We start from the raw sequence: 15,000 nt of genomic DNA, 5'->3' as shown, positions 1-15,000 counted from the left end.
CTGGGTAACAACACACCAGCATCCTGTCGCAGGCGCTCAAACAGGAAGTAGGAAGTGGCTGGCTGGTTCTGTTGGCGCCAGGTCCGCTTTCTCCTCCATCAGGGCAGCAGGCTTTGTTTGATATCCACACATCACCTGACCTCACACAGGGCCAGTGGACTCTTAGCCACGGGGGGCGGCACGCCCACCACCTCCCAGAATGCATCTGCCAGAGAGTAAACAGTGGACTGTTGTGAAACAGCAGCGACAGCGAGTGTTTCCAGGCCGACAGTAAACATGATGGATGTGTGTTAGTGTTGGCCTCAGCCCTGTGTGTGTGTGTGTGTGTGTGTGTGTGTGTGTGTGTTACTAACTGGTATGAATGTAAATTTAAGTGGCTTTTATTTGCATTCTAACCTTTAGTGCCCAACTGACGCAGTCTTAACAATTAGCCCCCCTTAATATCAACGGGTCCTCGGTGGAGAGGGTGGACAGCTTCAAGTACCTTGGTGTCCACATCACTGAGGGCCTGACCTGGGGGCCTGACCTGGGGGCAGAGACCGTCTCACCTCAGACGCTTGAGGTCCTATCCCCTCAAATACTGAGGAACTTGTACTCCTGCACCATCAAGAGGGTTCTGACGGGGAACTGCCTCGTAGGGAAACAGCACCACAAGGCCCCGCAAAAAGTGATTCATTCAAGTGAACGTACAATAGGCATAATTGTACCATATATGTTTACATGTGAGTAGTAGTCCCATTAAGAGAAGGTGGGCGTGTAGGTCCTCTGTTGTTGTGCTCTCCTAAAGTCCACATTCAGCTCCATCATTGTTTTAGAGTGTCAAATGCTTTTCATTTCAGGCCTCTTTGGGGCCCTCAGTGTGTTCGGGCCGTGGGTAGTTAGCTCCACTGCTCCCCTGGCTTGTTTCCTTTGGACCGCAGGAAGAGCAAAAAGAATACAAACAAACAAACAAAGCTGGTTGTCTGATCAGTTTGTGTTGTTGCTCCTGCAGTCCTCTGCCCTCTGCTGTGTAAGAACGGAGGTGTCTGCCTGCAGAAGGATCGCTGTGTCTGTCCGCCAAACTTCACCGGAAAGTTCTGCCAGATCCTCGCCGCCGCCGCCGCCACCGCTGTAGCTGCATCTGCCTCGGGCGCCTCCACCAATGAGATCGTCAAACCCGTGCTGCTCTCCGCCATGGCAGCCAATCAGGAGCTGACCCAGTCTGAGTTTGTCCTGCCGCTGGGACAGAACCAGCAGACGGTGAGGTCTGGAGGTGAGTCTGACCTCTGAGCTCTGACACTAACAGGTAACAAACGACAGAGAGCTGGAGGTGTTTTTTAATGAAACTACTACATAAAAAGTATGATTTATTAATGTAACAGGGACCATACAGATGAACTTTTATACTGAAGCAATGAAACAGATGTAATGTAAATAGTGTGTCCAGCTTATGTGCAGCCACTCTCCTTGGTTAGGCTTTTCAATCTAGCAAGTGTATTACATCATGGAAATATCTGAGTTACCAGACAATTTGTTGGCTGAGACCAGTAACTTCCTGGAGGCTACACTAGTTTAAACTGCTCAGAGGCAAGAAATAGTCCGACACATAAACCCCCCTAATCAGTGAGCTTTACAGGTGCTGGGAGGTGGATGTTGTTACCTTTTGGACAGAACTGAACCCTGATGGACCCCAGTACTGAGGCTACAAGGTTCACACACAGATTCTCTACAAGTTACTCTTTAAGTGTGGTCCTTGAATTAGGATGTGAACAGGGAGAGTGCAGAGCCTGGGACTCCCAGTTCTTAGAGCGTGGAGAGGACGATCAGGTGGTCCATTGTGTCACTGCTGCTGAAAGGTCCAGCAGGATGACGAAGGAGGAGAGGGAGGCTGCTACTTAGCACTGACCATGATAGCCCATCCTCTCACTTGTCCTCCCCACGAAGGACTCCTGTGAAAGACTCCTCTGTATTCATATGATTGAGGCTGCCGCTTCAAGAAGGAGGGACTTTTTAACACAAGTGCTGATTGCTCAAAACCTGTGTTTGTGTGTGCAGCTCCCAGCCCCCCCCTGGTGAAGGTCAGAGTGCAGCACCCCCCTGAGGCCAGCGTGAAGATCCACCAGGTGCTGAAGGTAACAAAACTAGTAACTAGTGACTCTAGTTTTAGTTTGGTGGTGTTACAGACGGATGTTTCAGTTGTTGCTGAGCAGTTTGTTTCTTCTTCTTCGTTCCAGGTGTCTGGATTCAGTCCCACCCTGCGGACACTCTCCTCCTCCTCCTCCTCGGGGTCAGCAGGTGCTCCGGCTCCGGGAAGTGTGGAGGTCCAGGCCCAGACGCTGAGGGGGAGCGGCACATACACCCAGCAGTCCGGGTTCAAGTACTGCTTCAGAGAGGTGAAAGACGGACAGGTGAGAGGGAGCCGGAGGAGGGACACCTATTACAGAGACTGGAACATTTAATTGGCATCAAAGGAACCGCACTAAGCTGGTTTAAGTCGTATTTATCAGATCAATCTCAGTTTGTACATGTTAACGATGAATCCTCCATGTACGCCAAAGTCAGTCATTGAGTTCCACAAGGTTCTGTGCTTGGACCAATGCTATTCACCTTATATATGCTTCCTTTAGGAGATATCATGAGAAAACACTCATAGATTTTCATTGCTATGCGGATGATACCCAGCTTTATTTATCGATCAAGCCAGAAGAACCTCATCAGTTAGCCAAGCTTCAAGCATGCCTTAAGGACATAAAGACCTGGATGACCTGCAATCATCTGATGTTGAACTTGGACAAGACAGAAGTTATTGTTCTTGGCCCTGAACGCCTCAGAAACACAGTATCTAAGGATATTGTTACCCTAGATGGCATTGTCCTGGCCTCCAGCGCCACCGTGAGGAATCTCGGAGTTGTCTTCGATCAGGACATGTCCTTTAACTCCCATGTAAAACAAACTTCAAGGACTGCCTTTTTTCACCTCCATAACATTGCAAAAGAGACTTTTGTTGTGATTTGGTGCTATATAAATAAAATTGAAATTGAGCGTTGGACTGTTGGCAAATCAAAGGTATATTGCTACATGTGGTCTAATCTCACCTACACACACGTCTGTCGGCCTTGTAAGTCTTCAAGAAACTGCAGGGGCTTAAAAATGTGGATAACAAGATGATTTTTAGAGATGTAGCGGCGGCATGGCTCCATGGACGGATCTAAGATTAGTCCACTACTTTGGTCTAGACTGAAACATGAAATATAAGAACTATTGGATGGATGGACAGATATTTATGTTCCCCTCAGGATTAATTGTAATAACTTTGGTGTCTGTTCAAAGTTTTATTGGCTATCATTCAAACACTTGTTGGATACATGCACCCCTTCAGGTATCTGAAAACCCTTAAATTAAACAATCTGAACTTCTCACAACTTCACACTCAGAACTAAACGGTGATGAGGAGTCACAGGAAGATTTTAGAGCCTAAAAGGTCGGGAAAGTTTTTACTATTCTTAGAGCCTTTCCATTAATAGAACTGTGTGCAGATTTTGTCCTGATGGTGGCGCTGAAGGAAAGCTCATGGAGTCATTCCAACTAATGGGATTCATCCTGTGAGGATAATGAATATACAGAGCAACTGTCATGGAAATCTGTAGTCTCTGAGATGTGTTGGTGCTTGTGTGTCTCTAGATGGTAACAAGAATTCACATTTCAAATATTTTTGAATCAAAGTGAAATATTTTCTCCTGTTTGATGACAGCTAGATTGCTGGTGACTGTAAAGACTGTGCTGATGCTCTTTTAATGAGCTTGAATGAGTTAAACATCAAAAGAGCAGCATTTGTTCTTTGTGGTATAACTGCATTTGTTATTATAGTTCTGCATAAGTCTTTTATGGTGAAAGTAAATCAGTGATTTATTGTTTATGATCCTGTAATGAGTTGTGACTGAAGACTCTGGTTCACATTAGCTCTCTGGCTGCAGAAGCTCAGCGTGTTCGCACTTCTCTGCTTTCTGATAGAAATCCCTCCTCGGCCATATTTCATGTTGATAATAAAATGCAGCTTTAGTTTCGGCTGCAGTAGCTGCTGTCACACAGTCCTAATGTCCAACTCAAACTGCAACAACAAGCTTCACAACGTCTGAACCGTCAGCAGTCCGTCGCTCTCCAGTTAGTTAACTGGCTCTTCGTCATGTTCCTGAGTCATCATGTTCAGCACTGAGTCAAGACAAATGTTCAACATGCATCAAAATACCTCTGTCTGTCGTTTTTTAGCCATGCTAACAGTCAGGTGGTCCACCACCAAGATCCAGACCGAAACACCTCAACAACTATTGGTTCCTCTGACTTTTCCTCTAGCGCCACTATCAGGTTCACATTTGTGTTTTTTAGTCCATCGACTGTGATGAGATGTGGTTCAGACCTTCATGGTCCCCTCAGGATGAACTGTAGTAACTCTGGTGATCCTCTGACTCTTCATCAGCGCCACCATCAGGTCAACATGTTCATGTGTCCAACACTTTGGTTTATGACCAAATACCTGCAGAACTGATGAGGTTCAGCAGCCTCAGCTGGACTCTGTGTTTACTGCTAGTTAGCTCATGTTAGCATGCTAACATGCTAAACTAAGGTGGTGAACATCAGCATGTTAGCATTCATCTGAAAGCACTGCTGTGTCAGTACAGCCTCACCGAGCTGCTAGCATGTTTGTTCTTATGTTTGTGTTCATTATAGAAACACCATCTACAGTATAAACAGTATGTTAACGTGTGTGTGTGTGTGTGTGTATGTGTGTGTGTGTGTGTGTGTGTGTGTGTGTGTGTGCAGTGCAGCTCTCCTCTGCCTGGTCTGAGGAGCAGGGAAATGTGCTGCAGAGGGATCGGGAAGGCCTGGGGGATCACTGACTGTGTCCTCTGTCCTGTTAACACAGGTACACACACACACACCCACACACACACACACACACACACACACACACTCTCCCTCTCTCTCTGTGAAGGTCTGATACTTTATGACTGAAATATTTTGGAAATATTCCACAAGGAGCTGCTTATATAACTGACATTATCACACACACACTCTCACACACTCACACTCACACACTCACACACACACTCACACTCACACACACACTCACACACAGTCAGTAACGATGCTTCGTCCATGTTCTTGCAGAGCTGACTAACAGTAAAGGAATGCGGCTCTGTGGGACTGTAGGCCTTTAACACACATACAAATGCAGATGTTTGATGTGTGTGCGTGTGTGTACAGAGACACAGGAAGTTGTTAGTTCACTTGCTGACGTCCAACTTCACATCAGGGTGTCAAATCGAAAACAAAGACACAACACACAACACAACAAAGATGTTTCATCCTTTTTATGAAGGATACATCTGGTGATATCCGATATCTCCCCTCTTGTCAACAAAGCTCGTGTGCATTTTTTAGTTTGTTTCAAACTTCTTATTAATTAAAAAAGTCAAACAAACATCAAAACATCAAATGTGAAATTTTGTGTGCTTTGATTTACAGATGACAATGCTTACTTTTATTAAAGTAATGAAAACAGTATTCTGAGACAAGAAGTGAACTTTGGTGACTAAAACTGCATTTTACTGTTGTTGTTCATCCACTCTCAATCATCATCAGGTCAGAGCAACAGTAGCTGTCCTGCTGGGTTTGAGCGAGCCAATGGAACGCAGTGTGTCGGTCAGTTTCACACACACACACACACACACACACACTGACAGTAGGTCAGAGGTCAGAGGTCACAGACGGATGGTCGTGGATGATTTGGGTGGGACAGCAGGTTGTATCGTACCTAACCCTAACCCGTCTTTGTGTCCTTCATCAGTTCCTAAAACGTCCACATGCAGAAGGTTGAATGTAAAAACACGTTTTGTCTACAGGAAGCTTCAGCTACATGTGCGTCTGACGGACAGACCTGGGGTCAGATTTATAAAACGAGTAAAACTGTGTCTTTGCAGGCAGAAATATGCAGACGCATTCTTCACATCAGATTTATAAAGCTGCGTGTTTGCTGCTTCTGTTTGATTAATCGTAGTCATCGTGGGACCTCCAGCCTCATTTCACCTCCACTGGTCCACAGAAACGGACGTAGAGGAACGACCCCAAACATCCGCTCTTCTGTCTGTTAAGCTGGCATCGCCACACCATTCGCAAATGCAGATTAGTCTCAGCTCATTTTCCATTTCCAAGGAGTGTTATCAACGGGCGTAGACCCAAATGCCTCTGGACGCTACAACCAATCCGAGCAAGGGAACGTGTGACGTAGCGGTAGGCTGCTAGGCTGCTAGGCTAGGTAGCTAGCTCCAACATCATATGTCTTCTAGTTCAACATAACACACAGACGTTTGGCACGACATGATTTCGAAGCCAACGCTGGGGCTCACAGATTCGTCTGGTTCCCAGGCTGCCTGTCCGGTCCACTGTCTACCTGTTAATGAGTGCACTTTAACCAGATGCATGTGTGGTAATGTGAGTGTGTGTATGTGTGTGTAGACGTGAATGAGTGCCTTCAGCCGGGGCTGTGTGAGAACGGGATCTGTGTGAACACCAGGGGGAGCTATAGCTGTGTGTGTAGGGCGGGGTTCATCCTCGACGCCACACATGGAATCTGTATCTGTAAGTAACACACACACACACACACACACACACACACACACACACACGCCGGCTTGGGAATGACATCAGGAATAACGCAGACTCCAGGTCAGGACTTCCTGAATCCATCTGAGCTCTTTGTGTTTCTAAAATCTGACGACTGCTGATGAAGAGCAGAATCCACACTTTGGTTTTTATTCTTTGGTGTCAGTCAGTCAGATCTTCATCTTGAACAAACATCACATTATATTCATGTGAGCGCTGCGTGCCGGCCGCCTGCTGCAGCCTCTCTGCAGCCTCTCTGCAGCCTCTCTGCAGCCTCTCTGCTGACCCTCTGCTGACTCTCTGCAGCCTCTCTGCAGCCTCTCTGCAGCCTCTCTGCTGACCCTCTGCAGCCTCTCTGCAGCCTCTCTGCAGCCTCTCTGCTGACCCTCTGCAGCCTCTCTGCAGCCTCTCTGCTGACCCTCTGCAGCCTCTCTGCTGACCCTCTGCAGCCTCTCTGCAGCCTCTCTGCTGCCTCTCTGCAGCCTCTCTGCAGCCTCTCTGCTGACCCTCTGCAGCCTCTCTGCAGCCTCTCTGCAGCCTCTCTGCTGACCCTCTGCAGCCTCTCTGCAGCCTCTCTGCAGCCTCTCTGCTGACCCTCTGCAGCCTCTCTGCTGCCTCTCTGCAGCCTCTCTGCTGACCCTCTGCAGCCTCTCTGCAGCCTCTCTGCAGCCTCTCTGCTGACCCTCTGCAGCCTCTCTGCAGCCTCTCTGCACCTGCTGGGACTCTGATGTGTGGTGGGGCGTCGTGAGACCTGCTAGATGAAAGTAAGATCAGCAAACTACAGAGATGAAGTTACAAGCTACAAGAGTACTGAAAGCTGAACACAACAACAACAATACTAATTTCCCATGATGCAACTCAGTAACATCTGTCATTAGACCCTGCCTGCCTGGTCTAATGGAGGGTCTCATGTTGAAGTGTAGAATAGGTGCAGTGGCCCTTTAATATTCAGGGCTTTGCTGTGTTTTACAGAAAACTCAAAGTCAGCAGAAGCAGAGAGTTCATGAAACCTTTCGTTCTTCTGAAGGTCAACAGACGTCTTTGTTAGAAAGTCAGTGAGCCTCGTTGTTCCGTCGAAGGTCAGTGGGTTCTTTGTTCTGTTAAAAGTCAGAAGAACTCTTTGTTCTGCTGAAGATCAGTGGAATCCGCCTGAAGTTTGGTGCTCAGATGGGTTTTGTGAAGCCTGACTGGTGCTGTGCTTATTCCGACCGGCATTCGCTTAAGAGGAGGAGGAGGAGGAAGAGGAGGAGGGGGTCTCCTGCAGGATGCTGGTCCGCCTGGTAGCCAATGGCAACGCTCTAATCAAAGCTGATTTATTAAGACTGTCAACGTCGTGTCTCTCTGTTGCTTCCAAACTGGCTGGAAATGCTCGTGGAGGGGTGTGTATTATGTGTGTGTGTGTGTGTGTGTATTTGTGTGTGTGTGTGTGTGTGAAGACTTCACCATCAGATGTTTCTGTGTGTTTGGTGGCTGGTGCTCTGGTGTGTTTTTGTGTTTCATGCAGAAAACGTCTCTTTTTGTCTTTGTGATGGACAGCTGCTGTTTTTTGTCTAAACCTGCCTCCTAGAAGCAAGATTTGCTTTATTCTCTCAAAAAAATACAGTACACTTTGACTAAACTTGGTTGTTAAGAGTGGATATTAAAGGAAAATGAATAAAATATGTTGTCAGAGAATCTTTAGCAGATACTTTCTGTATGAATATTTTGCGACTTGTTCATTAAAAAAACTTGACGCTTTATTTTGCTGGTCTGTAATTTCTTTCCCAGAAAGAACAATGTAATTTGGTACTAAGTTTAGAGAAAAGAAGTTCTTCTTTGAAAGAAAAGTTCAATTTAAATCCAAATAAGTGTTGATCAGTTATTGTTTGACGCTTTATCTTCCATGTACATTTGATTATATGCTCTCTGTGCTCTGACTAAAAGACTCTGGTTACTAAAACAGTTTCTCCATAAAATGAATTAACATGAACCAACACGAAACATCGGTACTAAATGACATACTTCTATTCAGGAAACTAGAGAAATCATTAAGAAAATTACAGACCCATAGAATAAAGTGTTCCTAACTATGATGATAAAAAGCCGTTTGCGTTCACTGCTGCAGATTTGTGGATTATAAACGTAGTCTCTTGGAGACAGAGTTGCTCCGTCCGTCTCGCCTGATGAAACTCATGGCTCTAATGTTGTCTTGGCTGTTTGTCTCACTTTGCACTCAGTTGTGTTTTTTTGTCCTCTCAATGAGAACTGTCTGTCTGTCTGTCTGTCTGTCTGTCTGTTCGTGTCTCCTTTTAATGGCAAATACCTGATTAACAGGCTTTCATTGAACAGTAACTTAACGCCCCCTGAAAATCCAGTGGTTTAACTTGTCTTCTTGCTGCAGTGATGTAGAGGTGTACTCCAGGGTGTGTCAGTACACTGTGACATCACTATTGGGTGTGGACAGAGAAACTCTGCTGTTCAGACTGCTGTTAAGTTCCTCTTTAAGGTGCTGTGTGTGTCATCATTATAATAAACTGATGAGACGATCAGTGAAAGGATCTTTTAATCTGGTGCGTTTAAACCGTAAACAGGAAGTGATTTACTTCGCAAACAAGACAAAACTTCATTCACATTTTAGCTGTTTTTAACTGCTAAAACTAAAAGAGGCGAAAAAGCTCTGTAGAGCTGCAGAGTTTTTATATTGCAGCCAATCATTTTATTCAGTGTTAATTAAAATGTTATTTCTTGTTATCTTATCTTATCTCTCTGTTACAGTTGTGAGATCTGGGCTGAGAAGTGCTGTATTTTAAAGTGAGACTGTAACATTTGAGTAAAGACAAAGATATTTCCTGAATTCAATACACTCAGTTTTGCTGATATGACCAGCAACATATAGTGACCAATGTGGGCGTAACTGACATTGCTACTGCAACACTGCATGTTTTAGCATTTAGCATTATCTCGTGATTGGCTCTGATGGTTGCTGTTCAGGAAAGGTTGGGTAGTCTCACTGTAATGACGGAGGAGTTTATTTCTGTTTGGTTGAAGAAAATCTTTTGTGCTGCCCGAGAGTTCAGCCATATTTGATAATGGACCAAACATATTAAAATCTGAACTGATATCAGTCAGGTTGTCTAAAGTCAGGTCTGGTCCTTGTTCTTGATGGGGACCTTGGATTCTTAACAGCACTCTCAACAGGACGTGGGAAAATCTTGTTTCTCCTGCTCCTCATATCCAATCAAACCACAGGGGGCTGTGATGTCAGAGCTTGCTTGATTTGTGTTGAGTCTCCGTCGAGGCTGTCCTGTTTGAATGTTGATCAGAGCCCGAATTGGTCCGGGAACGGCATGTTACTGATTCTGCATGCAGGGCTCTGTTGGTGCTTCGGCTTCAAGTCTGTTTGGACTCCCAGACGAGCTCCCGGATGTGTTTTTAACTCGTCCCCTTCCTCCCGTGTGTCCTCCTCAGCCCAGAGTGTGATATCACAGGAGAAGGGTCAGTGTCACCGGGTTCTGGGTTCGGGTCTGGGTCCGTCCTCCTGCTCCCTGCCCATCCTCAGGAACATCACCAAGCAGATCTGCTGCTGCAGCCGAGTCGGCAAAGCCTGGGGACCCGACTGCCAGAGGTGTCCCTACTTTGGTTCAGGTTGGTTTACTATCAGCTATTGGCTAGTTGGTGAGCTAGTCTGGCTGGCTAGCTAACTGTTTACATGTTAGCCAGCTGACAACATAATGCCACTTGTCAGCCATAATAGCGTGCTGTTGTTAACCAGACATGAAGTTCTCTGTGGAACAGTTTAAACTCCAGAAAAGGGGTATGTAAAATACTTCTCCTGCCATCTGCTGTGTCGCCACCTTTCATTTTTTATCAGTAGATTCAGCAACTTTTAAGACCGTTTTTTGTGACTTTTAGTTTCTGTAAGTCTTGTCTCGACATGACACCTCCTTATTAACTGTCTGTCTCCTCCTCCAGTGGCCTTTAAGGAGATCTGTCCCGCCGGTCCCGGTTACCACTACTCGGCTTCGGCCCTGCAGTTCAACCAGAGAGTCACAGAGCAGCTGGGGAGCCGAGGAGCTCCGCTGGTAACCCACGGCAACCAGGATAACCAGGGTACCAAATTTAGATCAATCTAAAACATACTGTATACTGTCGAGTCATAACAACCTGTATGTGCTTTTGTCTAATAGCACCAGTATGTTGAAGTGTTGGTTTAGTGTTGGAGGTCATGTTGGTGGGTCGGTTCCTGCAATAAAAGTCCCATTCATGCATCTTTGCCTGAATTATCGGTGTCCCGATGAATCTGCATCCTCTCAAATCTTTGTATTGACTTTATATTCAGTCACGCAGCCTCTAAAATTCACTTCAGTTAGTCTTTTTTGACTAAAGTTAGGAAAACCTACAGGCCACAAAACATTTATCATCACGTCCCCCTGTCAGGTCCTGGTTCTGGGTCCCGTAGCAGTGGAGCCTCCAGGTCTCAGCAGACACCCTCTTCGTCTGGAGCAACAGCTGGTGGAGCGAGTACTTCACTGAGTTCTGCTTCAGGTGTCGGATCCAGCGCTGGATCGGCTGGTACCAGCATCACCCACTCCAGACCCAGTCCACCTCAGTCTCGACCTCAGCCTCAACCCCTGCCCCAGCCACAACCACGGCCCCAGCCACAACCACGGCCCCAGCCTCAACCTCAACCCCAGCCCCCGCCTCGACCTCAGCCTCGGCCCCGCCCGGAAGACTCTCCCTCCTCCAGGCCCGTTCAGCCCGGCAGCACCGGCACCGCGGCCTCCCAGGACAAACCCCAGACTCCAGTCAGACCCGGGATCCAGGTGAACTGGCGTGACGCTGCTCCGTCATTCACAACACAACCAAGACCACAGCCTCCGTCCACCGGGAGTCAAGGTAACAGAGGCTCCGAGAGCAAACACTGCTTCAAGTTATTCAGCAGTTATTTCATTTCTGTTACGTTAAGTTGAATGCTAACGTCTAACTGATGGTGTCTGTTGATTAACATTTCTATTGCCTGCAGTCCACAGAGGACCCTTAGTGGTACAGGAGACTCTCAATGGACCGATATAACCTGCAGGGTCAATGTCCGCTGTAGTAAAAAGACATTTAAACAAATAATGAACCACGATCAGATCCACAGCTTCTGTTGTCCGTTAGATAACAGCTCACACTCTCGCCCGAGCTGTGAGCCAGCAGCAGTCGGCGCCAGTAAACATGCTAGCAGATTAGCTCACTAGCGGTAATGCTAACTCAGCTAACCCCATTGGTCATGTGCAGGTTGTAGCGCTCTGTCTGGATTCTAGATTCAGTGGTGGAAAATGACTAAGTACATTTACTCAAGTACACTACTTAAGTACAAGGTTCTTGTACTTTACTTGAGTATTTCCATTGTCTGCTACTTTATACTTCTACTGCACTACATTTATTTGACGACTTTAGTTTATAGATTCAGATAAATAATACAAAATATACCACAAATACAAACAATACTTTATTGATTCCTGGGGGGGATTCCAGCTACCCAGCAGTATATAAAGTACTACATATGAAATATATATAAATAAATTAAAATGAGCTCCACCTTTACCAGCTGCAACATTAAAGTGATGAACACCTTAATGCATCAATAATAATCCTATAATATAATATATATTATTCTGCATAATGAGTACTTTTGGTACTTTAAGTGTATCTTACACTGTGGTATTACTACTTTTACTGAAATAAAATATCTGAGTACTTCTTCCACCACTGAGAGAACAAATATCAGAAAGCAGTCAGATGAACTTTCAGATTCGTCCTCTCTCCTCAGCCGGCGGTCGGTCCTCTTTTGTGTCCCGGCCGGATCAGCCGGCAGCTAGAGGGGACTCTCTCCCCGCTCCGGTCCAGACACAGAGCCCTGAGCGTGGGTCGAAGCCCAGCGGAGAGCTCCCTCCTCTGCAAAACAGACCAGCTGTCAGCCCGACGACCCGCCCCGCCCGAGTCCAGAGTGAGTACCAACAGATACAAAGCAGAGTACACATGCATTGTACATGTACATGCATTCAGTGGTTATTCCCTGTAACAAAGGGCCCCGGCTGGACTCAAACTGGGGACATTAGTACCACAGTATGTGGTGTTTGTCTCAACCACTAGACCACCAGGACGCCATAAGTTCTGTTTTCTACTGTCATTTGAAGCAGGCCTGCATCTGTGTTCAGTTACTGCCAGCTGAAATCTGACTCTGAGCAAAGAATCCAACTTCTTTTCTTTCTGTAGAGGGAAGACTTTGACCCTGTTGAGTTTTAAATCTTAAAGGAAGATTTCACATCGAAGTGTTTATTAGTATACATACAGTATACTGTATAAATACAGCTCTTTGTCACCAAGCATCAAATTCACATTCTGAACCAACATTAACATCTTTTTACGAAAGCAACAGGGACTGATAACAAACACCCAACATGTAACTCAGGATCTGTGTGTGTGTGTGTGTGTGTGTGTGTGTGTGTGTGCAGCTGTGCAAGGTGTGTGTGAGAGCAGACCAGGTGTGTGTGGGCGTGGCCGCTGTGTGGATCAGCCAGGTGGAAAACACACCTGTGTGTGTGATCAAGGATACCAGCCCAACTCTCAGCGCACGTACTGCCAAGGTAAATGTGCGCACGCACACACACACACACACACACACACACACAAATAGGCTGTTGTTTTTATCAAATGGATGATAGATTTTACAAAATTTATTCTGATATTTTACTAATAATGTTCAGATGTTTAGCTGATAATACTTCTAGTATTTTACAATTTTGTCAGATATTTTACAGAACACTAAAATAAAGATTAAAGTTTATTTTACTCAGAAGCACTCTCATAACAAGTGTGTACTGTGGAAGTAAAGGTGGCAACAAAATGGAAAAATTAGGAAAAACAGGTAATAGAGGTAAATATTAATAATACTTTGTTTAAAATTGGACAAAAGAAGCAAATCCATTCTAGTGTTGGACAGAGAATAAATAATTGTGGAAAACTGATGTGTGTTCATGTGTTTTAATGATTCTGAGTGTGTGTGTGTGTAGATGTGAATGAGTGTGTGCAGTCTCCAGGTGTGTGTTCAGTGGGAGAGTGTGTGAACACTATGGGAAGCTACAGGTGTGTGTGTCCGTCTGGATACAGGAGCAGCAGCCAGCAGCTGACCAGCTGCCAAGGTGACGTCCACTTCCTGTTTGTTTTTATGTCTTCATGTTGTTGTTGTTGTTGTTGTTGTTGTTGTTGTTGTTGTTGTTGTTGTTGTTGTAGTAGTTGTTGTTGTTTGTGCGTCACACTGAAACAAACAAACATATTTTTCATCTAATCTCACTCTGTCACATCCTCAGACATCGATGAGTGTCAGCAGAATCCCTGCAGCAACGGTCGCTGTGACAACACGCCGGGCAGCTACAGGTGTGTCTGTCGCCTTGGTTACAGGCTCAGCGGCAACACCTGCACAGGTAAAGACACATGATAGCACTCAACCCAGAGAAGACTAAACACTGTGTTGCCTGTACCAGACGAATGTCTGAGATCAGAGACAAAAACCCTCAAGAATCTGAAATTATGATGATAAAAACAAATATGAATATTGAGTCAGTTATAACTGCTGTGATTAAGAATTAAGATTATTATTATTAGAAAAACTAGTTAGCAACCAATACAGTGTGGTATTAAATGTAATGTATTTCAGTAGGTGGCATGAAGAGAAAATGCCAAAAGTAAAGTACAAGTACCTCAAATTGCACTTAAGTACGGTACTTGAGTAAATGCATTGCGTTACATTACACCACTGTGTACTAATTATTATAGTCTAGCACTGTTTGGTACTTTTTCAAACTTTTTACAAATTGCTATTATTGTATATATATATAAGTAAAAGGTCAGAATACTTCCTTGAGCACTGGATCAGCTGTGTAGTTGACGCACCCTCGTGTCAACATGAAAACTGAACCGAACACTGTGTGTGTGTTTCAGATGTAGACGAGTGTGAGGACGCTCTGCAATGTCCAGGTCAGGAGTGTGTCAACAGTCCGGGCTCGTACCGCTGCCTCTCCTGTCAGGCTGGATACAGACTGTTCAACAGGCTCTGCACAGGTAAACACACCTGTCTGTCACGTACCCAGCTTGAAATAAGGAACTGGAAGGTGTAATATGACCACATCTTTAGGTTTATGCCACTGGCTTCATCCATATCTAATGCTGTCATTGCTAGCCACACTTAGCTTAGCATTCAAACATTTCATTACTTTTTTTCTTCTTTTTGTGAAGTGCAATGAGTGTTACATCGACACATCGACACTTGGTTGTTAGAACACAAGTATTTTACATTTTAAATACCAGCAACACATTAATATATAGAATATCATGTTA

The 15,000-nt window shown here is 45.3% G+C and overlaps 1 protein-coding gene across 1 annotated transcript in view; it reads left to right on the top strand.

Annotated features, from left to right (window-relative positions):
* LOC139284888 (latent-transforming growth factor beta-binding protein 4) overlaps window positions 1–15,000 on the top strand; it is a 49,416-nt gene that overhangs the window by 22,290 nt on the left and 12,126 nt on the right. The window contains exons 7-20 of the mRNA XM_070905239.1: window positions 992–1,252; window positions 2,035–2,111; window positions 2,214–2,387; window positions 4,798–4,900; window positions 5,620–5,679; window positions 6,493–6,615; window positions 10,087–10,263; window positions 10,591–10,728; window positions 11,056–11,514; window positions 12,434–12,610; window positions 13,119–13,250; window positions 13,677–13,805; window positions 13,974–14,087; window positions 14,605–14,724. Coding sequence (XP_070761340.1) covers window positions 992–1,252; window positions 2,035–2,111; window positions 2,214–2,387; window positions 4,798–4,900; window positions 5,620–5,679; window positions 6,493–6,615; window positions 10,087–10,263; window positions 10,591–10,728; window positions 11,056–11,514; window positions 12,434–12,610; window positions 13,119–13,250; window positions 13,677–13,805; window positions 13,974–14,087; window positions 14,605–14,724 — 2,244 coding nt within the window. The remainder of the gene's footprint in view (window positions 1–991; window positions 1,253–2,034; window positions 2,112–2,213; window positions 2,388–4,797; window positions 4,901–5,619; window positions 5,680–6,492; window positions 6,616–10,086; window positions 10,264–10,590; window positions 10,729–11,055; window positions 11,515–12,433; window positions 12,611–13,118; window positions 13,251–13,676; window positions 13,806–13,973; window positions 14,088–14,604; window positions 14,725–15,000) is intronic.

The sequence above is a fragment of the Enoplosus armatus genome, chromosome 5, assembly GCF_043641665.1.
Source record: "Enoplosus armatus isolate fEnoArm2 chromosome 5, fEnoArm2.hap1, whole genome shotgun sequence".
NCBI lineage: Eukaryota > Metazoa > Chordata > Actinopteri > Centrarchiformes > Enoplosidae > Enoplosus > Enoplosus armatus.
This window is presented reverse-complemented; position numbering and strand designations above follow the sequence as displayed.